The sequence below is a fragment of the Eptesicus fuscus genome, chromosome 8 (assembly GCF_027574615.1).
Source record: "Eptesicus fuscus isolate TK198812 chromosome 8, DD_ASM_mEF_20220401, whole genome shotgun sequence".
NCBI lineage: Eukaryota > Metazoa > Chordata > Mammalia > Chiroptera > Vespertilionidae > Eptesicus > Eptesicus fuscus.
Window position 1 is genome coordinate 21632076 of NC_072480.1, and position 25181 is coordinate 21657256.

Genomic DNA, 25181 nt, shown 5'->3' on the forward strand with positions numbered 1-25181 from the left:
ACCCCTCTCACTCCAGCCCCACCCCGGGCCCCAGAGTTATTTAGTGTCTCTGCACGTCGTGTTGTGTTGTGTCCTCTCCCCCCCACCCCCACCCCCATGTGATCCCCTTCATTGCCTGGTGACCATGTCAGGGCCCTTGCTCGTAGCCAGACATTCGCAACTACGTGTCCCAACGTCTGTGCTGCCTCCTGCCCTCGGCCTCCCTGGCTACCCAAGACTGGCCCAGCTGGAGCTGTCCTCAGGTGGGGCACAGAGGGACATGAGAGGGTGGGGGTAGGGAGACGGGGGAGCCAGGGAGGCAAACACAGAGGGAACTTGTTGGAATGGCTCCCAGGACTTGGTCCTTTAAGGAGTCTGAGCTCCAGGCTATAAATGGGAAACAGGCGGATTCACACTGTTACAGAAACTGGGGAGCTCACACAAAGAAGAAAAGGACAAACTGGTTCATGTCTGATTATTTGAACCCCTAACTAATTACAGTCATTCTAGAAATTATTTCTAATTACTTTGTAGCTCAATGTCAGTGACACAGAACCTAAATTTGTATCATATCAACTGCCCTACATTTTGTTAGAAAGCTTTATCCTTTGGTATTTAGTGTTTTAAGTTTGAGCCTATGGTTTGAGGCTTCACAGCCTATAAATAAGAGAACGTTTCCAGTGCAAGAGCTAATAGTATTTCTTCTCCTGCCCCAAAGCCTCTGCTTTCCCACCTGCCTCCTGAAGTTCCAGGAGAGCAGTTCCCCGGCTTCTGTATGTCCTTGGTGGCACATCACCACTGAGCCATTCCGCAGCTTTGAAATGGCCACCTCGCAGTGCCCGGGAGGCGCTCGCTCACTTACTCACCAGACACTCACTGAGCTTCTGTGGTAGACGGAGACCGTGCCAGAGCTGAAGATGACAGGAAGATTAGGACCCAGTCCCGCCCTCCGAGGTCCACAGCCTACACTGGATGCCAGCTTACATGGCTGGCCACCTACTCCCACACCCCCCACAGCACCGACGCCCTGCAGTGCTGTTTGCCATTGAAATCTTTTCTTTAAAAAAGAATGGGTGTTGTGTATGCACACATATACATATACACACATACATAAATGTACTATAATAAAAGTGTGCACATTGCATTTACTTCACATATGCACTGTGCCCACGTTCCATGTGGTGTCTTACACTCCGCCCATGTGAGCCGGTGCAGCAGCCTGGGAGGTTTCCTCGCACAGTGAGCCTTCGAGCACAAAACCATGAATGCTCTCGGCTGATGAACAACGTACCAGGCTCTCTGAGTTCTGTGGCTGTGCAATGCACATAGCTTATTTCTCTACAACCCCTCCTTACGCCGCTGTTGTATTCTGATTAGTAGTTTTGACCCATAGTGGCTGTCAAGGGGTGTGTGAGAGTGCTGGGCCAGTTGGAAGCAAAGGAAGACTTCATTGCTGGGTGTTAAAAAACAGGTTTTATAAGAACGCCATGTGCTTTGAGGAAAACAGCATAAATAAACATCAATAGGCAATGGCTTTAAACAGGTATTACAGCCTGAGGTGCTGAAGCAACAATTGTATGAAGGATAGCTGGAAGAAATGATGACCAGTGGCATAATGTGACTGTATTCATTTATTTTTTAAGCCTCACTGAAGATATGTTTTTATTGGTTTTATAGAGAGAGGAAAGGAGAGGGAGAGAGAGAAATATCATGAGAGAGAGAAACATCGATCGGTTGCCTCCCTTACGCACTGACCAGAGATTGAACCTGCAACCTGGCTATGTGCCCGGACTGGGAATCAATCCCGTGACCCTTTGGTGTACGGGATGATGCCCCAACCAACTGAGCCACACTGTCCAGGGAAGCACAATGTGACTTTAGCAGAAACAAAGGGAATGGAAAGCCAGTTGCCAGAGGTTGATGCTGGAAACACCTCTCCACAGGGAATGTCTAATAACAACCTGCCCAGCACTGGTTCAGTTAGTGTTCCTGTTTTCAGAAGAGTGCGTTTGCATGGAGTTGTGGTCAGTGCTTCCAAGGATTTCTAGAAGCTGGGTCATATTAAAACCCCCTTTTGCTCCAGGATGGCTTTTCTACCCCCCTTCCATTTCCTAACTACACTTAGTACCTCAGAGAATCCTGTTGACATGGAAAGCACAAGAGCTTTAAAATTTGCCAAATAGGTTTTGTATTTCGGAAAGAGCACAGACTTCAGTTTAAGGCTGAAATCATTTAGCTTCAATAATGATGAAAGCACATGGCAGTAGATGTTTCTTGCCAGGGCCACCTTGGAAATTACAAAGCCAAAGCCTTTGCACGCTGTTTGGTGCAGCTGAGATGGCCCGTACTGCTGGCCTCCTCCTTGGCTACGGGGAGCTGTTGGCCAGGCTTGCATTTACTCTGCTATTGCATGTTACCTTTGAAGGCTCTTTAAAATAGAAAGAGGAGGATGTATTAAAACCTGACAGTTTGCCCCACCCCTGCTGTCTCTGAATTTAATGAGCAGTTGTTTTGTGATAATGTTTGGAATATTGAATGAGCTGGGGTGAAGTGCCAGCAAACTGTTGCCATACCAGTTATTTGTGGGTTTTAGCATGGCTTTTAAATATATATTTTTATTGATTTCAGAGAGGAAGGGAGAGGGAGAGAGAGAGAGAGAAACATCAATGCTGAGAATCACTGATCTGGCTGCCTCCTGCACGCCCCCAACCAGGGATTGAGCTGGAAACACCAGGGATTGAGCCCACAACCTGGACATGTGCCCTGACTAGGAATTGAACCATGACCTCTTGGTTCATAGGTCAACACTCAACCACTGCACCATGCTGGCTGGGCTTAGCATGGCTTTTTGACACTCACCTACACACAAAGATAGCTTTTGGTTTCCCTTAAAGATTCTTTGTAATTATAGCATCTTAACCCATGAAACAAACAGCCTCTTAATTCTATCTACATTCCATATTCTCAGATTTTCCAAGTCTTCTTCATCTTTTGTTCCTATTTGAATAAATGAAGTACTCTTAAGTAAAGTAAGAGACTGCTTTGGATGGATTCTGCAACCTTATAATTTTATTTTGGACAGCCATTCAAACAGCCCTGTCTGGGCTAGCGAACAGGGACAGAAGCCAGGACCACAGACTCAGAGGCTGTGACAGGGGGTCACCCAGCAAGGGGTCTGGCCAGAGACGGAGCTGAGGCCTTGGTAGGGATTAGAGTCAAGCTGAGGGAGGTGCAGGATCAGATTTAAGAACAACCCAAAGCCAAGGGGGCCACGTGTTTCCTCCATCCGTTAGGTGGTTCTATGCTGACCAGTGTCTCGGCTCCGCTGTACTTTTGCAAATTATGGGCTGGAAGGCAGAGCTGGGGAGAATCCCAGCAGACACCCAGCTGACAGTTTATTGTGGAGATGATTGTATGCAGAAGATTAAACTCTTAGTGTTCTGTCCCCTGCAGCTTCCCACACATGCCTTTAATATATATGTATTAAGCACCTATTAGGTGCAAGGATGTATGTATAACTACTGTGTCAACTACTACTGTCAGTTAATAATAAAGTTAAACATTCATAAATTGATATTTTACCCTCCTTTTAGCCCAAGTGTGTGAAATCTATGAAGTTTCATTCATTTTAATCCGACTGGGTGTTTTTGTTGCATAGTACTGGATTTAGTGAAAGGGGTTGTTTCCGTGAGAAAGCTCTTTGTGGGAAACTATACTCGTAAACGCAGATGGAGAAATGGCCTGGGATGCATTTAGGGATGTGTTCCAGGGCATCACATCAGATAGAGGAAGGGGGATTCTTTGGGTTATAGTTTTAAATATTTTACAAAGCACATCACTTGGTAAAAATTATGCATGTGCATGTCTAGGAGTGTTCAAGCAGAAAGGATGAGGGTAAGATGGAGTTGGGTTGAGTTTGGGGAGGTAGGCAAAGGGGTCCAGCCCAAAGTCAGGACAGAGGGCTGCTGGTGGACCGAGGAACCCTTCTCTGCCGGGGACGCCACCCCCCGACCAGAGCAAGAGTTCTTGTGGAACAGGCCAGGACAGCCCATTCCGCTTCTCAACTGTGATGTCGGAATTACCCTAATAAGCATTTATCTGTGCAGTAAAACCTCGATATCACGGACGAATTCGGGTAAGGGGTTATCTGTTAAAGCAAAAAGCCTGTTACATAATAAAGTAGGTTTTCCGAATGCACATGTTAAAAAATTGACAATTAGTTTACCTATTTTTACTTATATAGACACGTTTGTATAATTAAAATTAAGTATGTATGAAAAGTTTTATTTCACAGAAAAATTTTCTGTATATATTACTGCAATTTTAAATTTATACTGAATAGGTCTAGTAAATGCGTGCATTCACCAGTCACTGTGAGTAAACAGATGCACATGGTGGGGCTGGCTTAGTGCACGTGGAAACATTGGCGAACACACATTAAAACTGCAGCAGAACAACAGAACCAATTACCAGGTGCCATGCAGTGTAATCACGTGCTAATCATTCACCGAACATTGTTTACAAGCGGTGACTCCTGGATGTAAATGTGTAGTCTGCAGTTGCAGATATGTAATATTTATTTATGCCAGCAAAATTACTACAGTGTTTTTTCCAACACATGGCCTATTGGCTAAAATTTGTCAAAAATAACAGTGAATGAATAACAAACAAAAAAAACTGTTAATTTAATTATAAGCAAATTTTGCTTAAAAGCATTTTAAAAGTAACAGGATGCTAATTTTCACATATGACATACGGACTGGAAATTTTGTCCATTAAATCCAAAGTCTGTTAAATCAAGGTCAACAAAATCACAGAATCAAGGGTTTACTGAGTCATGTCCCAGCCCCGTCCCCCTCCCCATTCTTCCACCTGCTTGCTCCTAGACATTCAAAGGAAATACTCTATTTCTCAATTAATGATAAAGGCACTTACAGTGTGAATACCCTTTGGGGTTAATTATTTAGTATGAATGAATATCATCTATAATATTTTATATTAATGATCAACAAATCCGATCCTTTCCTGTTTTCTAAGAGTGAGGAGGGGTTAAAGAGGGCAGAAGGTCATTGAGTATTTGAAAGCAAATGTTGCTACCAGCCAAGGAAGAACTAAAGGTAAATCGCATACTTGATGGCTTTGTCAGAGATGCTACCTATGGCCAAAGTAATTTTTGTCATGCATTATTGTAGAAGCTGCAGGTTACTTATGAAAACCTGGTGAGGGTCACCTTTTTTTTTTTTTTAACCAGTTTTCCTCATATGGAATACCATCATTCCTAGGGACATATTAATATGACTTCCATTGTATCTGTGAAAGAAATTTCTAACCTGTGAGTAATCACCTCAGACAATAATATGTTTTAGGCAGATGTGTTCAGTACCTGGTTATGACCTGTATCACCCTGTGCTGTGACCTTTTCTTCTTTGTCAGTATCCTCCTAGAAGCATAGATTCTGTTTTGTGAATCTCTGTATCTCCGTGAATAGTAGATGTATCATAAACATACTCAGAAATGTGTATATAAGAGAATGAATGAATGGATGTATTCATTAGTCTGCTAATCAATCAAGAAAATCTTAGGCAACTGTAATCAGTAGGATTTCTGTCTGGTATTACTGTGACAACTTTTGATATCAGAAAATTCAAAGCACATCTTGTTAGAATTCGGACACCCTGCAAAAGGTCAAGATAATAACTCCTTCCCTATGGCTTCTCATTCATCCTTTAATACATCAGTCAGTTCGTTTTCATGCAATTGACTCCAAGCAGCAGAACACCCAACTAACTAGCTTAAAGTATAAGGACATCTGTTATTTGCTTATGTGGAAGATCAGAGGTAAGTGACTCCGGGCTGGTTCAGCCGCTCAACAATGCCATCAGGCATTAGGCTCCTCTGCCACCTTCTTCCGTTGCCACATGGTCACCAGATGGAGGCTACAGCTTTCCCAGAAACCTCCTGACAGACTTTCTCTTACATCTGAGATCACATGCCTTACCCTGGGCCAATCACTGGCGAAGGGGAATGAGATTGCTGTGCTTAATTCCAGCCCACCGTGATTCATCTGACTTCTGTTTGAAAGAAGAAAGAGAGGTGGGTGTTGGGTAGGTAACTAAGAATGTCTGCTGAGCCCCACCTAGTCTCCGCTGGAAAATGGGAATCAGCTGTGCTGTCCAGTCATAGCTCCAGGCCTAACTGTTCCTTCAGGATTGTATTCTGGCAATTTACATCATTTTACTGATGGTTCTTAAAAATTATGAGCTTGAGGAGGAGCCTAAAATATATGGGCCTTGCCCAGAATTACAGGGCTTTAGTGAGTCATGCCCCTTCCCCGCTCTGGCTTCAGGTTGCTGTACTCTGGAACATTTTTATGAGTTATAATTCACAAGGTCCATGTTTTTCCCATTTTAATTCATATGAAAGAGGATAACAATTCTTAGGATTGCAGCATAGTTACCTAATTGTGTCAGGTATGAGAAACACATCCAAGGTCTCAGCATGTGCATCAGTCGCATCAGAAGATTTAAGGTTCACAATATTTTGTGGTCTGGGAAAATTTTGGTCCATTTAAGTGAGTAAATACGGTAGTGTCTATTTCAGTAACTGGAATGACTTTATTTGAGCTCTTTCTAGGTGAAACCAACCCTCAGAGGAAATGCATTCCAAGTCCTCCACACACACAATTCAGAGCACTCGGAAATTTATCAGCTTTCTGACCAGGGTTCTATAGCACACGTCTGTCCCCAGGAAACACGCTTCCTCACACGATAGGCCTTCCCTAGTATCTGTTTCAGTTTCTGGGGACAGTCCTGGTTAGACTGTCTAAGACTTCCTGCCTGGTATCTTTCATGAATCATTGTCACTTCATGTAGGAGATGCCCTAAAATGGCTTTGAAAACCCCTCAGCAGATGTGCTTCCTCCCACCCACCTAGAGAAATAGATCCCTATGAGAATCCCCGGATTTTATGGTATGTGTTTCTCTGGAATAAATGAGTTTGGGCTGATGATTGTTTTTGTTAAGAATCTGTCAGTTTTGAAACATCTCCAGACTCCCGTTTGGGGTTAGTGTGGGACTGCCTGCTGGCAGCGTGAGCAATGCCCTTTCCCAGCGGATGGCCTGGCACGTCACACAGGTGGCAAAGAACACGCCAGTTCCTTTCTGCCCAGGAATCTCATAGCCACTTTCCTGCCCCACTGTTGGCCCATTATAGCTGCCTTTGCAACTGCAAGAGCATGCTTTTTGAGGTAACTGAGGTGGGGCAATTTGAGAGGCTTTTTCTTTTGCCTTGTGCCAACATTTTTAGTAATGGTTCTTAAAAGACTATTTTCTTACAGCAGAATTACTGGATTGTGTGAAATATCTAAAGGAGATAACTAATTTTTTATGAAAATAAAGATATAAGACACAGAAATTTGCTTTCTATATCTCTTGTGACATTTTTCACTTGATTTTTAAACGATATACCTGAACACACACACACACACACACACACACACACACACACACACACACACACACCAAAATGAGGAATGGTATTCAGAACAGTTATTCCAATAATTCTATCACTGCTCAGACTGTTTTTGAACTTTATCTCTTAGAATTGGCCTGTAGAACAGGCACAACTCTTACGTATAAACTAGCCTCATTACCATATAATTGTACCTGGTTTTGACTAAAACACCAGCCTCATCACCTTATTTACCAGATGTGGAACTGTTTAATCAGTCAGAGCATGGCAGCGCTGGTAGAATGGTAGAAAGCATTGAGTTCAGCCCCATTTCTTTCTGATGAGAAAGCTGAGGCCAGACAAGTTAATTGACTTGCCAAAGGGTACATACACATAGCAAATTAGCAAATTGTTTTCACCAGAAATCATCTCCATGTATCCTTTGGCTATTTATTAAAAATAAAATCTATTTGTAAAGAACACATAATTGCCATCATTAGAGATATTAAAAAAGAATCTTCCCTGGACTCTGCAGATCCTTCCAGAAGCAGTTCATAACAGTCTTAAGAAATGACAGTACTATTATAATAAATGTAAAGTTTATACTTTATTTATTGTTATAAATGTATGCAAAATAAGCTTACCTTCTTATAAAATATGTATCTCTATATGTAAGCACCATTATGTTTAAGAATTCAGTCAGACCATAATTATAACATTTACATATATTTCTTTTTAAATTTTATTTATTTATTGGGGGTTTGTTTCCAACTTGCAATCTTTGTGTTGTTTTTTTTAATTACAGTTTACTTTCAATATTATTTTGTACTAGAGGCCCGGTGCACAAAATTCGTGCACGGGGGAGGAGGATAGGTCCCTCAGCCCAGCCTGCAACAATGCCAGTGTCCTGTGCCCCAGCCGGCCTCTGGCCAGAGGCCCGCCCGCCTGCCCTCCCTCCCTCCGTGGGCTGGGGCACATGGGATACTGGGGCTCGTCGCCGGGGCGATGCCACCCCAGCGTCCAGCGCCCCGGCCACTATGGGCACCGCCATCTTTGTGACGGAGTGATGGTTAATTTGCATATTACCCTTTTATTAGATAGGATTGGTTTCAGGTGTACAGCATAGTGATTAGACAATCATATCCTTTACAAGGTGTACCCCCCAATATTTCCAGTTACCTGGCACCATGCATAATTATCGCAATACTATTGAATATATTCCCTATGCTGTATTTTATAACCCATGACTATTTTGTAACTACCAATTTGTACTTCTTAATTTTTTCACCTCTTTCACCCAGTCCCCCTAACCCAAGCATGTCAAACTCAAAAGCTAACACGGGCCAAATAAACAAGGTTTAAGTTTATGTGGGCCGCACAAAAACAAAAGCTTCAATTTTCATAGAAACGTCGGTTTATTTGGAAAAGTATAGTATAAAAAAAGAACAAGAGCAATGATGAAATTAATGTTTTCTTCTTGACACTTGGCATCTCTTCTCTGCTACTATCTCTCCTACTTCGGGGGGAATCTTGTTCGCAGTGATTACTTTCAAAACTGACCCAAGGTGAGTGTCAGTAATTCTGGATCTGACAGGAGACTTATTTCCTTTCATAATTGTAAATAACTGCTCACACCGTTATATTGGCTGGGCCACAAAAATATTTGTTGTGGGCCGCATGTGGCCTGTGGGCCGCGAGTTTGACATGCTTGCCCTAACCCCTTGCCCTCTGGCAAGCAGCAATCTGCATTCTGTGTCTATGAATCTGTTTCAATTTTATTTGATAGTTTATTTTGTTCTTTAGATTCCACATATAAGTGAAATCATATGATATTTGTCTTTCTCTGACTGACTTATTTCACTGAGCACAATACCCTCTAAGTCCATCCATGCTATCATAAATGGTAAGATTTCATTCTTTTTTATGGCTGATGTAATATTCCACTGTATATGTGTACCACAGCTTTTTTATCTGCTCCTCTATTGACAGGCATGTGGGTTGCTTCCATATATTGCTGCAAGGAACATGGGACACATATTCTTTTGAATTAGCGTTTTAGGTTTCTTCGCATAAATACCCAGAAGTGAGATTGCTGGTTTGTGAGGCAGCACTGTGTTTAATTTTTTGAGAAAACTCCATGCTGTTTTTCATGGCGGCTATGCCAATGCATTCCTACCAACAGTACATGAGGGTTCCCTTTTCTCCACATCCTCGCCAATACTTGTTTATTGATTTATTGATGACAGCCATTCTGACGGGTGTGGGATGCTACCTCATTGTGATTTTAATTTTCATGTCTCTGACAATTAATGATGTTGAGCATCTATTCATATGTCTGTTGGCCATCTGTATCTCCTCTTGCAGATATGTCTGTTCAGGTGCTCTGCCCATTTTTTTATTGAATTGTTTAGTTTTGATATTGTGTAGTTTGAGTTCTTTATAAATTTTGGTTTTTTTTAAAATATATTTTATTGATTTTTTTTTATTTATTTTTTTTTTACAGAGAGGAAGGGAGAGGGATAGAGAGTTAGAAACATCTATGAGAGAGAAACATCGATCAGCTGCCTCTTGCACACTCCCTACTGGGTATGTGCCCGCAACCAAGGTACATACCCTTGACCGGAATTGAACCTGGGACCCTTGAATCCGTAGGCCGATGCTCTATCCACTGAGCCAAACTGATTAGGGCTATAAATTTTAGATAATAATCTCTTATCAGATATATCATTGGAAAATATTTTCTTCCATTCAGTATGTTGTCTTTTTATTTCGTTGATGATTTACATTGCTGTGCAAAACTTTTCAGTTTGATGTAGTCCCACTTATTTACTTTTTTCTTTTGTTCCTTGCCTGAAGAGATATATCAGAAAAAATATTGCTAAGAGAAATCTTAGAGATTTTACTGCCTACGTTTTCTTCTAGGAGTTTTTTTTTTTTAAGTCTTATATTTAAGTATTTAATCCATTTTTAGTTTATTCTTATATATGGTGTAAGGAGGTGGTCTAGTTTTATTTTTTTTGCAAGCGTCTGTCCAATCTTTCCAACATCATTTATTGAATAGACTGTCTTTACCCCATTGTGTGTTCTTGCCTCCTTTGTCATATATTAATTGACCATGCAGACAAGATTTTAATTCTGGGCTCTCTAGTCTGTTCCATTATCTATATGTCTGCTTTTATGCCAGTTCCATGCTGTTTTAACTATTGTGGCCTTGTAGTATAGTTTGATATCAGGTAACATAATACTTCCAACTTTGTTTTTCTTTTACCCTCAAGATTGCTGAGGCTCTTCCAAGTCTTTTGAGGTTCCATATACATTTTTGGATTATTTGTTCTAGTTCTGTTAAATACACCATTGGCATTTTGATAAGAATTGTGTTGAATCTATGGATTGCTTTGGGTAGTATACACATTTTAATAATGTTAATTCATTCTATCCAGGAACATGGTATATGCTTCCATTTATCTGTATCTTCTCAAATTGTTTTCTTTGGTATCTTAAAATTTTCCAAGTACAGGTTTTTTACCTCCTTGGTTAAATTTATTCCTAGGTATTTTTTATCAATTGTAAATATGATTGTTTTCTTAGTTTCCCTTCCTGAGAGTTTATTATTGGCATAGAAAAATGCAACAGATTTCTGAATATTTATTTTGTGCCCTCCTACTTTACTGAATTTATTCATCAGTTCTAGCTTTTTGGTGGAATCTTTAGGGTTCTATATATTCAGTATCAATGTTACCTGCAAATAATGAGAGTTTTACTTCCTCCTTTCCAATTTGTATGCCTTTTGTTTCTTCTTATCTGATTGCTGTGGCTAGAACTTTCAGTACTATGTTGAATAACAGTGGGGAAAGCAGATACCCCTGTATTGTTCCTGTTCTTAGATGAAATGGTTTTAGTCTTTGCCCATTAAGTATGATGTTGGCTGTAAGTGTGTCATATATGGCCTTTATTATCTTGAGTTATGATCCTTCTATTCCCACTTTGCTGAGAATTTTTATCAAAAATGGGTGTTGGATTTTGTCTAATATTTTCTCTGCATCTTTTGATATGATAATGTGATTTTGTCTTTCAATTTGTTTCTGTGATGTATCGTATCTATAGATTTGTGAGTATTGTACCAGTGTAGCATCCCTGGAATAAATTCCACTTCGTCATGGTGTATGACCTTTTTAATATATTGCTGGATCTGTTTTGCTAATATTTTATTGAGGGCTTTAGCATCTATGTTCATCAGGGATATTGGCCTGTAATTATCTTTCTTTGTCATGTCTTTATATGGAATTAGGATAATGTTGGCCTTGTAAAAAGAGCTTGGAAGTGTTCCTTCCTCTTGGATTTTTTTGGACCAGTTTGAGGAGAATAATGTTAGTTTTTCTTTGAATGTTTGGTAAAACTGTCCTGTGAAGCCATCTGGACCAAGGGATTTGTTTGCTGGGAGGTTTTCTATTACTGCTTCAGTTTCATCAGTTGTTATCATCCTATTCAGGTTTTCTGATTCCTCCTGATTCCATTTTGGAAGATTGTATTTTTCTAGGAATTTGTCCATTTTGTCCAGGTTGTCCAGCTTGTTGGCATGTAGTTGTTCATAATATTTGCTTATAATAATTTGTATTTCTGTGCTGTCAGTTGTTATTTCACCTCTCTCATTTCTGATTTTATTTATTTGCATCTTGTTTCTTGATGAGTTTGGCTAAAGGTTCATCAATCTTGTTTATCTTTTCAAAGAGCCAGCTCTTGGTTTCATTGATCTTTTGTATTTTTTTTTTTTTTTTTTAGTCTCACATCATTGATTTCCACTCCAATCTTTATTATTTTCTTCTTTCTAATTACTTTGGTCTTTTCTTGTTGTTCTCTTTCTAATTCTTTAAATTGTAGGGTTAGATAGTTTATTAAAATTTTTTCTTGTTTTTAGAAGTAGGCCTATAGGGCTATGAACTTCCCTCTCAGGAGTACTTTCACTGTGTCCCATAGATTGGAGGTTGTTGTATGTTCACTTTCATTTGTTTCCAGAAAGTTTTTATTTCTTTCTTGATTCATTGGTAACCCATTCATTGTTTAATAACATGTTATTTAGCCTCAAATGTGTTTGAATGTTTTTGGAGTGTTTTTATAGTAGTTGGTTTCTAATTTCATGCCATTGTGATCTGAGAAGATACTTGATATGATTTCAGTCTTCTTGTCCTGGTAGAGACTTGTTTTTGTATCCTAACGTGTGGTCTATCTTTGAGAATGTCCCATGTGCACTTGAGAAGAATATGTATTCTGCCTCTTTGGGCTGAAATTTCAATTAAATCTAGCTGATCTAGTGTGTCATTTAGAGTCACTGTTTCCTTGTTGATTTTTTTGTCTGAAAGATCTATCCAATGAAGTCAGTGGGGTGTTAAAGTTCCCTACCATGACTGTATTGCTGTCAATATCTTCCTTTTATGTCCATCAAGGCTTTCTTTTTATATTTAAGTGCTCCTATATTGGATGCATAAATGTTTACAAGGATTATATTCTCTTGTTGGATTGACCCCTTTATCATTATGTCATATTCTTCTCTGTCTGTTATTATAGCCTTTGTTTTAAAGTATATTTTGTCTGATATAAGTATTGCTTCCCCTGTAATTTTTTAAATTTCCATTTGCATAAAATATCTCTTTCCATCTTTTCAGTTTAAGTATGTGTTTCTTTCATTCTGAGATGGGTCTCTTGTAGACAGCATATATGTGGGTTTTATTTTCTTATCAGTTCAGCTACTCTATGTCTTTTGATTGGAGCATTTAAGCCATTTACATTTAAAGTGGTTATTGATAGGTACATGTGTATACCCATTTTATTCTTTATATTTATACTCATCTTTTTTTTCTTTCTTCTTCTTAAAGAAGATCCTTTAACATTTTTTGTAAACTGGTTTAGTGGTAATGGACTCCATTAGCTTGATCTTATCTGAGAAGCTCTTTATTTCACCTTTAATTTTAAATGATAAACTTGCTGGGTAGAATAGCCTCAGTTGTAGGTTCTTGCTTTTCATCACTTTGAATATTTTGTGCCAATCCCTTCTGGCCTGAAATGTTTCTGTTGAGAGATCAGCTGACAGTCTTATAAAAGGTCCCTTGTGGTAACTAACTATCTTTCTCTTGCTGCTTTTAAGATTCTCTCTTTGCCTTTGAAATTTGGCATTTTAATCATGATGTATCTTGGTGTGGGCCTCTTTGGGTTCATCTTGTTTGGGCCTTATGTGGTAGAAGTCTTGTAGGGCTCAGTAGCACAATCTCCCTGATCACCTGAACTGGACATGTATGTCTTTTTCTTTCCCAGGTTAAGGAAGTTTACAGCCATTATTTCTTCAAATAGGTTCTTGATCACTTGCTCTCTCACTTCTCTTTCTGGTACCCCTATGATGCTTTTATTGTAATACTTGATGCCCTAGAGGTCCCTTAGACTATGCTCATTTTTTTGAAAATTCTTTCTTTTTTTCCTGCTGTGATTGTTTATTTTTTTTACTACCTTGTCTTCCAAATCTCTGATTTGATCCTCTGCTTCACCTAACCTGATGTTTATTCCTTCTTGAGTATTCTTCATTTCAGATATTGTATTCATAATTTCTGTGTTGTTTTTTTATGGCTCTTACGTCCCATTTTATGCTTGCTGTCTCTTTGTTGAAATTTTCACTAGTTCCTTGAGCATCTTTATAACCATTGTTTTAAACTCTGTATCAGGTAGATTGCTTCCCTCCATTTTACTTAGTTCTTTTTCTGGGGTTTTCTTGTGTTCTTTCATTTGGAGCATGTTTCTTTGTCTCCCCATTTTGGCTGCATCTCTGTATTTGTTTCTGTGTATTAGGTAAATCTTCAATTCTGCCAATCTTGGTATGGTGGCCTTATGTGATAAAAGTCTTATGGGGCTCAGTAGCACAATCTCCCTTATCACCAGAACTAAGTGCTTCAGGAATGTCCAGCATGTGGGTTATGTGAGCCCTCATGTTGTACTTGAGTCTTAATTGCTGTTAATTCATTTGGGGTGGGGTTGCCTCTCTAGCTGGCTATTAGGATCATCCCCCACCTCAATGTGTGAGCTGCTGTGAGGCAGCTGACCCCACAAAGAGGAATTTGCTTCAACAGGGTCTGGTGCCTGCTGAGATCTTTCTTTGGATGTGGTGCTTGTGGAGCTACTTGGATTGTGCTCTGATATGGTCTGGATCCCACCCTGAGAAGGCCGCCAGTGCAGGTCAATGTTAGGTGCTGCCTATGACAAGCCCTGAGCTACCTCTTTGGGGCTACGAAGCAATCCATAGTTTGTGGCTGCCTCTGTTGGGCCTGGGTGTGTGTGGAAGGGACCAAGCTGTGCACCAAGGCCGACTTCCACCAGCACCACGCCTGGGGGCAGGTCAGCAAGAGACCCAAGGCTGCCTGAGGTCAATCTCTGCCTGCTTGCTGCCTGTTAGGCTCAGTCACTGAAAGAGGCTTTGGTGGTAGCAAGTTTCATGAGGTAGGTTCTCAGTGAGTCACCGGGTGGGGGTGAGTGGTATTCCCCAGGCTAATATAGAGTCAAACCTGGAGCCAGTGCTGGGTCTGAGGCTACTCATCAACAGTCTGAGGGTTCATTAAGGTCAGCTGCCATCCACCAGGTACCCTCGGACCATTGTGGTGAGATGGGATCTCAGGGAGTCATCAAGGTTCATTAGAGGCCAACAGAATTCATCAGGCCCAAGCATACCAAGATTTGGTTGTGTGAAGGGGGGCCTCTGTACAGGAACGTTGGCTGTGGTCGGGGGTGGGAGGAAAAAATGGCCCCTGCCCAACTCAGTTTTTCCCCGTAGTTTGCCCTGACCTCCTGGAAATCCTTCTGCAATGGGAGGGTGGGGAGGAGGGGGTGCGGTGGTATTGCTGCTCTGGCCATGGGAGGAGAGGATAGATTTCTTAAATTAGCAACAATATAACTATCCCACTTTTGAATTCTTTCTTTTTTTTTTTTTTTTTCTAATTTCCCATGGAGAACATCTACAAGATGTTACAAAAATCTCCGAATAGTATCTTCAGGGCTGAGACAAGCTTGTCCTTATGCTTTGCTATCCAATGAGATAGCCACTAGCCATGGGTGGGTATTTGAAATTAAATTTTACTTAATTAAATACAATTTAAACTTCAGGTGCTCAAATACTCAATAACTACTATATAAGATCCTATGGGTGTAAACACTGACATCAACACAGAAAATGTTATTGGTTAGTGCTGGTTTAGAATTCTTGTAGTCAGTGTACACATTTTAATTTACTACTTTATCTCTTACATTACCTCTGGACAAGTTGGAAAGTGGTGGCAAGTTTTGGGGAAAGTATTTTAAATGTTTATTTGTTCTCTAAATGTTACTAACTCCTCTGCATAGTTTAATTTTTTAAAAAAAGAAAAAGTTATGTTCACCCATTTTTAGAGCATGATTATATGTGTGGAATTCATATCAATTGTCATGTCCTGGCTGGTAAATTTTCTTAAAGTATGCTGAGGTTATGGCAAAAATCCTGATACTGCTGCCAAAGCTTTTGGCAGAAAGGTCCAGTTAATTGAAATCTCTTTACAATGTCATAACATTTGAAATGAACTCATCTGGATATAAGACAATGGAAGTTACGTTGAATTCATTCTTTATAGCCATTTTATTTGCGAAGACCTTAAATTACCTACATGCCTTCATTAATCTTAACATCCAGAATGGAAGTCCATGTCCTAACAATGACTGGGTCAGCCTGTAAAGACTGCTCTGGCATCAAACTTCAGGTCCATTTGCAACCTCTCCTGCCTCACTGTAAGCAGCTGGAGGGCAGACCAATCCTCCCTGGCTTTTATAGACCCCATGGTACTTTGCATGATGTCCTGCCAGTACATTTTTCTGTGAGTCTTATTTGAACAAATAAATGAACATCTGATCAGGTCTGCCCTGAAAATCATTGCATTTGGGAACAGGCAAATAGGGTGCATGAAATGTAACTGCTTCAAGTTCATTTTATTGTGGAGTAATATCTACTGAACTGCCCACCAGGATTGGAATTCCTGTGTGGTTATCAGTCCTTTTGGTAAATCTGTGCTGAATGAAATTAGGGACTAAGAAGCCACAGGCTCTCACAGTGGAAGGCTGAGGTGCTAGGTACTCTGTTTGAATTGTAGGAATAGTAAATCCAACTTTAAAATTGAGATGAATTCGGGAAAGTACAAAATACCATAATAAAATTAGAGTGGGTCCAGAAAACAAATAAGCTGTTTTTAGTGTCTGCGTATACAGCATATGTCACTGAAGCACAATAGATGACATTTCTTGGGTATTTTCTATTTATTTTATATAAAATGACATTTTCCAGAGAATGAGATTTCTTTGAAAATTAAATAGGTTAATGTATATCTGTTGTGACTCAGCAGGAATAGGTAGGCAGTGGTCCTTCTAAACCTCTGGGAGAGAGGCAGTCTGGTGAGATCCATTTTCCCTGCTTCTGGTAGATCTGGTTCCTTGTGTAAATGCTTTTCTTTAAAAAAAAATTTCAATTTGTCTCCTTCCCAACACAATGGAGGTTAAATCTGATGAGATTTTTGCCAGATCCTAACAGTATCTTTTGTGCCCAATGGCCTTAGGTTAGTGGTCGGCAAACTCATTAGTCAACAGAAACAAATATCAACAGTACAACAATTAAAATTTCTTTTGAGAGCCAAATTTTTTAAACTTAACTTCTAACGCCACTTCTTCAAAATAGACTCGCCCAGGCCGTGATATTTTGTGGAAGAGCCACACGCAAGGGGCCAAAGAGCCGCATGTGGCTCGTGAGCCGCAGTTTGCCGACCACTGCCTTAGGTTATGTGATACCTTAAGGACTTGGGGGAAACAAATTCTTCTATCTGCCCTGCAGTTTTGGTGTTAGTCATGGGATAGTGATAAGATCTCAATTCTTCATTTTCAGGTAACCATCAACAGAGATAGTGGTGAAGATGTGAGTTCTCCCAAACACGGGAAGGAGGACCCTGACAACATGCCCCACGTGGGCGGCAATACCTGGGCTGGCGGAACAGGTTGGTAGCACTGGCATTCCCTTGGGTCCGGTTTCCTGAGACTTCGCAAGCCCACGTAGACTGTGCAGCACCCCTAGGGAGGCTTGGGGACCAGCGCCTCTTCTGCCTCCCATTCGTCAATGGGATTGTGTCCTTGCCCTGTGTCCCAACACGGCATCAAAACATGGAAAAACCCTGCCATGTGGAGTCCGAGACTCTGCCACCCTATGACCTGAGACCATTTGGACCCAGAGCTGCTTCGTCAGTAAAAGGGGGGAAATATTAACTGCCTCACAAGGTTGTGGTGAGAATTAAATGAGGTTATGATTGTTAAAGCACTGAGCTCAGGGCCTGGCATGAAGAATGTATTCATTAAAAGTGTTAATCCCTTCTTTTAAATCCCCTGCCCTTGGGATCATGCCAGAAATCTATAGTAAATCCTGTCTTGACTAACTGACTTGGAAAAGAAATGGTGCTTCTCTTCCACGTCTCAGAAGTGAGTACGCGGATGCAGGATTTTGAGATAAGAGAGTTGGTTGCAGTTTGAACCGATGGCTGGGGTCCATTCCTTCCTCTTGGCTGCCTGAGGAGAGCATTGTTCCCATGGCTGCTGTCTTCCTCTTTCTTCCCAGACAGCTGGAGCAGACACATCTGCTGGGCCACGGGAATCCAGCCAGACTATGTGCGCACTGTCTGATCTTATCTCGGCCTGAGCAGTGCTGGCAAGGGCTGCGAACTTGGCCTTCCCTTAGGATGGTCTGTGCCTCTTGGCCTTGACAGCCTCAGGAGGAAATGGTTTCTGTGCTGGGACAATGTGCTATCAAGTAGGCCTGTGGACTTGCTGCCTGCTCTGTTTATTCATCAAGCATCAGCTCTAAAGAAAGGATATTTTTAGAAATGCCCTCTGATCTGGAAATTAGTTCAAGTTCAAACCTGCCATATTGAATCCATATGGAATGCACTGTGGAACGAGCTGGCCAGATGTAGGTTTCCCAGCAGCTGGCTGCTCTGAAGTGGGGGCTCTTGTTATTCAACTTGAATCTACTACCTCACATATTTGTCTGGACTGGAGAGCCTGCTTTTGCTTCCCACAGTCTTTCTTTTTCAATTTTCAAGGCTCCTTTGCTCCGGATTCTTTTTCTCTCTTTTCCCTCAGAGTTCTCAAATATTGAACTTACCTCTGACCCAGCAAGTCATTTGATTCCTTTTTTTGTCATCAAAGCCCCTCCCTGGCCCATTCTTTACTTCTCTCTGAACTGACTTAGGATATTCACTGTTAGCTTCAAGATTATGTGAAGTCTAGAACCTCCTGCAAGCTTTTCTTATTTAATTAGTACAAATCAAAGGTTCCTAGAAGTGGGATTATGAAGAACTCTCTCCTCATGCCCTCTCCACCAGTATGACTTTCCCGAAGGACCATGTGACTCATGCTGGCCATCACTCACACCATCTCCAAACAGTTGTGAGTTCTTTCCTCAAAAAATGATGTCATCTCAGCGCCTAGGAAGTTTTCAGCTCTGATTCATGATCCACCCATTCCTAAGGAACACCTCCTGTGCAAAAGGAGTCGGGTCACATAAAAGCTGTTCCTCCTCTGTAGCTCCTTGTCATTGTCCAGTAACTGGTCCCCTCCACCTATAGCTATCCATGCTTGAGAGCCAGGAATTACACTCATCCAAGAAGGAATTTTCCACCACCAACATCTAAATAAGGATGAGATAAGATGTGCTCGACCCAAAGGGTAAAATTACTATAATTAATGGGCTGTTCTCATGGTATTTCCCAGAAGGAAATGGCCTACCTAGACTTTGATAAGAAAAGCAGTACAGGCTGAGTTCTTGCTTTTGACTTATTACACCAATCAAGGCTCCAATGGAGAAAATAAAAATGTGACATAATTTCACCAAAGCCTAAAAGCTTTCAAATTTTCCATTTATGAACTTAGAATTGACCTCATTTATGTGACTGGAAGTTACCTAAATGATAATAGTGAGACCAGTCATTTATTATATAGTCTTACTTTGTGCCAAATACAGTTCTAAGCATTTTAGCCTTCTGGCAGTCCCATGAAGTAAAGGATATTAGCAATCCCATTTTACAGATGAGGACTCTGAGACACAGAGAAGGAAGGAATGTCCCTCAGGGACACCTCACCAGTGCATTGGAGCGAGGATTCAAACTCAGGCAGTCTGGCTTAACTGTACAGTACAATATTATATAATACTAATAAACTGTATTATATTATGTTGCCCCTCCAATATTAGATTCTCTTCTGAGTTCCCACATGATGTATGAATGAACAAAAGAAACCGATTACTAGTATTTTAATAATTATCAAACTAGGGTAATAAACTGGTAGCCTAGAGACCAAATCTTGGTCAATATATGTATTCTTTAGGTCTATGTAGGTTTTTAAAAATAATTTGAATTTGAATGTATTTAGACAAAGCAAGTCCTCCAGTTAGCCAAAGTTCTCACCACTTCTTATATTACCTACCTAGTCTTCTAGGCATTTAATTTATATTTACATCGTAAACAGTATGGGAAGTATTACCTAATACACACTTACAAGCTTGTAAACTGAGTTTGTATTGTAAACTGTTCTCAAGCTGGTAGTGCTTATCTGTTGTGAGTACTCTAGGCTAGAACTCAAAGTTGGTAAATGATTGGTTTCTAATCTTGGCTAAGCCACTGATATGAAACTGTAAGCAGGTCTCTTAACCTCTCTGTGCATCATTTTTATCATTTGCTAAACATATGAAATGGTATCTATACCCTAGTTGTCTTTTTCTTATTTTAAGGAAAACTAACATGAGGGGGGAAAAGTTAAGTTGTTCATTTAATTAATATATACTAAGAATTTTTTATATTCAAATCACTCTTTTAAGTGCAGATTTACAAAGATATATGAACTATGACAATCCATCGTATAGTTGGTGAAAAAAGGTTAACAAATAGTGAGTACACAATAGCATTGGTCCATGTGAGGCAGAATCATAAGATGGCATGTCCTGGAATTTGGACTGAGCCTTGAAATGTGGGTGAGATCTGCCTGGCTGGAGAAACGGAGAAGCATCCGGAACAGGGGTGGGGCACCCCTTCTTTCCAAAAGAAGGCCATTTGAATATTGAATTATGAGATGAGTGCAGTTAATATGCTTCATGGGACTGCCTTGAATCACTACCTGACTTGTTTGGTGGCCTGGATCAGAGAAACAACCTGAGCTTCCCTGGCTTCCTTCCAGGGGGAAGAGACACTGCAGGTCTGGGAGGCAAAGGAGGTCCTTACCGGCTGGACGCAGGCCACACAGTGTACCAGGTCTCTGAGGCCGAGAAGGACGCGGTTCCCGAGGAGGTGAAGAGAGCTGCGAGAGAGATGGGCCAGAAAGCGTTTCGGGAGAGGTGAGTGGTCCCGTTCCTCCAGGGCAGCGCTGGCTGCTACGGTGAAATGTCATAGTGGACCCTGAACTGACCCAGATATGTGTGGATCTTCGCCTCATGCGGCGACTTGAACCACAAACAAATCCACAGCCTCCCCCTCCCTAACGGACACAGTCAGGTGAGCATAACTCCCCATTCTTTCTACTCGGGCTCTTAAATGTATTGATTACCTATGACTGTGTAGAAGATGGAACTGAGCACATTAGGAAGTAAAACCAAAGATATTTTTCTTAAGAGAAATTAAAGTTCAAATCACTCCATCCACATCTGTTCTAGGCCACACAGGGTATTCAAAGGACTCTATGCGGTCCCTTCTGCCCTCAGGAATCTTGGGGATGTACCAGTATGTGGAGCAGGTCAATCACACACACCCTCACACTCACTCACTCAGACTCACTCCTGTGAGTGCTGCAGCCATGTGGTAGGAGACTCTGCCCTCTGGCTGTGCAGAGGACAGATCAGTGGGCTGTTGGGAGTTAGGACCGGAGCTCAGCCAGGATTGGGATATTCCAGGAAGGGAAAGCCAAATGTGCGGAGGCACCCATAGGGTGAGCATGGTGTCCGCTCCGGGTTAAAGGCACCAGCTGGGGGTCGGGGAGTGAAGTTGAACAGAAGGCTCTGTCGGTGGAGTCCTTGAAATCAGGGCTGAAGAACCTGTGGCTTTCAGACGATCTGGGCCATTTGATCAGAACCATCTAAAAAAATGTGAAGAAGCCTCATGATGCTCTTCAGCTAAAAGTGGAAAATGCCAGAGGAGCAGCAGTGTCTCCCTTAGGACTGAGGGAGGGGACCCGTGGTGGCTTGGAAGGCAGATTCAGGTTGTTGCACCCAATGAAAGGAGCTGAGTGCAGTTCAGAAAAAAAGAGCATGCTCAAGTGTATGTCATCTATGAAGTTCCTCCACGTAGAACATCTGTTATTGTATCACATGCTGTGCTTACACATCCTGCAAGTAAACAGAGCAAAACAATGGGGATAAACATGCAGATTCCTCCTGCCACACCCTCAGGAAAGCCTGCAAGCCTTAGGAGCCTGTGTACAGGTGGATAAGGCAAAAGTGCTGGCTTTCCTGGTGACCTCGAGTTATCTGTCCTCACCGCCTGAATTTGCTCTTCTGGAGATAGGTGGCTTCCTCTCCCTGCTTCCCAGGGAGGTTATGAGGACAGATAACTATGTTAGGAATGCAAGCAGTTTAAACTTCTCAAAACAAACAAAAAGTGGGAGGAATACTGTAAGGAAAGGTCTTGTTAGAATTAAGATATTACTCTACATTTCATATAAATGATATCCATTTAGGGAAGGAACCAAACAATTAGATATGCAACATTCTCCTGTACCCTCCCCAAATGAGTTTCTATTGTTGCCACGCTCAGGACCTCACAAGTAAATATCCAGTCTCAATCCTATATAATAAAGAGGTAATATGCAAATTGAACATCACTACAACACACAAGATGGCCGCCCCCATGTGGTCAAAGATGGCCACCACAAGGTGGCCAGCAGTGGAGGGCAGTTGGGAGGGACCAGGCCTACAAGGGAGGGCAGTTGGGGGCGATCAGGCCTGCAGGGGAGGGCAGTTAGGGGTGACTGGGCTGGCAGGGGAGGGCAGTTGGGAGGGACCAGGCCTGCAGGGGAGAGCAGTTGGGAGGGAACAGGCCAGCAGGGGAGGGCAGTTAGGGGTGACCAGGCCGGCAGGGGAGGGCAGTTTGGGGGGAACCAGGCCAGTAGGGGAGGGCAGTTAGGGGTGACCAGGCCAGCAGGGAAGGGCAGTTAGGGGCAACCAGGCCTGCCGGGCAGTTGGGGGGGACCAGGCCTGTAGTGGAGGGCAGTTGGGAGGGACAAGGCCTGCAGGGGAGGGCAGTTATGGGTGACCAGGCCAGCAGGGGAGGGCAGTTACGGGAGACCATGCCAGCAGGGGAGAGTGGTTAAGGACAATCAGGCTGACAGGGGAGGGCAGTTAGGGGTGACCAGGCTGGAAAGGGAGGGAAGTTAGGGGTGACTGGGCCAACAGGAGAAGGCAGTTGGGGGCGACCAGGACAGCAGGGGAGGGCAGTTGGGAGCGACCAGGCCGACAGGGGAGGGCAGTTGGGGCAACCAGGCTGGCAAGGGAGGGAAGTTAGGGGTGACCAGGCCAGCAGGGGAGCAGTTAGGTGTTGATCAGGCTGGCAGGGGAGTGGTTAGGGGTGATCAGGCAAGCAGTTGGGAGCCAGCAGTCCTGGATTGTGAGAGGGATGTCAGACATCCCTCAAGGGGCCCCAGATTGGAGAGGGTGCAGGCTAGGCTGAGGGACACCCTCCCGCCCCCCCCCCCTGTGCATGAATTTCGTGTACCGGGCCTTTAGTTTTTGAATAAGTGCACAGATGGATAGATGCTCTGGCACATGAGTAGTTCATGGAGAGGCAGGAAGGCCTTTTAGTAGTGCTTGGGCGCAAGTGTTCAGCCCCTGTTCCAAATCCTATAATAGGGTTAAGGAACCTGATTCTATTAGGGCCATTGCCCCACAGGTGAAAGAGATCAAGAAGCATCTGTGATGACAACACAACTAAATTTAGAGGATGTAAGAGAGAAAGTGGGAAAGGAGTGAGAAAACCATCCACCTTTACGCAGTGCTGTGGAGAAATCTCTAAGCCCAGGTGAAAGAGAACAGATGAAGTGGTTGAGAGACAGGAGGTGGGCAAGGGTATGAGATGGAAAGGAAGAAGTAAAAACACATGGAGACCCTGAGAAAGGGCATAGCAAAATACAGAGGGGGAAAAAATGTTGCTTTCTACTTTCACATAGTAAATTCTCCCATTTGATGAGTATTCAAGTTAGTACTGCTAAAGATTTTTCTTTAACTTTTTATTATGGAACTTTTCAAACATAAACGAAAGTAGAGTGAAACATGGAGTGAGGCAAAAGTAGGTTCATGTATAATGAACCCATGGACCAACTTCAAGAAGAAAAATAAGGCTTTACTCTCAGTGCCCACCCCTGGATTATTTGGAAGCCAATCTAAGGTATCCTATCTTTTCATCATAAACACTTAAGAGTATATCTCTGAAAGGTAAGGACTCTAAAACACACACACACACACACACACACACACACACATACACACACACACAATACTATTATGTCTACAAAAAAATAATTCTTCACTGTCATCAAATAGTCAGTTTTAAAGCTATTTTGCAGCTGTAGGCATATGCAGAATGAGGTCAGGTCCTCATTTATGCTTTTGTCCCTTTTCTCCACAGTTCTTATCACTCTTTCCCAGTATATCATCAGTTGTGTGAATAGTTGCCTCTCCACTGACTAAGTGCCTTGAGGGCAGAGTGCTTTGCTCTATAATATCCTCAGACCTACGCCCAGAATCTGATGCACAGCAAACACTCATATTTGTAGAATGAATAATGTGCACCTGCATAGAGGTAATGGTGTCCCCCTTTAATACTTAACTCAGAGTCTGGCTAAAATCAGACAGACAGACAGAGCTATCCATCAGCCTAGAGGCCCACCATATTGCCTAATAAGCTGATGGGTTCTTGACATCATCAACACAGCATTGAGTTAGCACTCATTTGCGTCTGGATTTCATCTAGATACCGGTTCCTATATATCAAAATTTATTAACTCAGGAACAGATAACAGAAGTCGAGAAGCATAAGACATGCATGAAGCAAACAGAAATATTAACCAACAAAACATGAATGAAATAGACAGTAAGGTACTTTTACAAGCTTAGAAAAACGTTTAAGGTGGAAATTGTACCAACTACCATTTGCAAAACTAATCAGGCTTACACAAGGAGGTTAGCTTATGGATCTCAGCTTATGTTTGCTTTTCTCATAATTGATCTAAAATTATAGTATTTAAGTCTGACCTACATGAAAAAGTAAAATGAAAACTTAAATTCCCAGACTCTTACATAACAATAAGTATACCCTGTAAGAATATGCTGTGCCAACAGAGTGCAGTTAGTCCACATGGATTACTAGGATGGGAAGCAGCTGCGCCCTGCAGTTTTGGTCAGGGGTAAAGAGGCAGAAAGACTTATTTTCAGCTAGTTTTGTGGGCTTGAGAGTATTAGCACTGGGCAGCTTGTCTGATCCAGAGCCTAAAATTACCTATTTCCTTTCCCCATTCCTTGCTTCAGTCTTCACCTCTCAGAATTTGTTATCACTTTTGAACACCTTGTAGGTGATCTCTCTGAAAGCTCACAAAGTCTGGGATATGATTTCCAGATTTCTTCACAATTAAAACAGCATGTGGTGTGTTTTGGGTGCAACGTGGTTGTGCCAGAGGTAGCCTAT

General features: G+C 41.9%; 1 protein-coding gene across 1 annotated transcript in view; it reads left to right on the top strand.

The window, feature by feature from the left end:
- The window catches only part of VWA8 (von Willebrand factor A domain containing 8), a 402578-nt gene that overhangs the window by 334224 nt on the left and 43173 nt on the right, over nt 1–25181 (top strand). Inside the window, exons 38-39 of the mRNA XM_054719826.1 lie at nt 17360–17468; nt 20692–20848. Coding sequence (XP_054575801.1) covers nt 17360–17468; nt 20692–20848 — 266 coding nt within the window. The remainder of the gene's footprint in view (nt 1–17359; nt 17469–20691; nt 20849–25181) is intronic.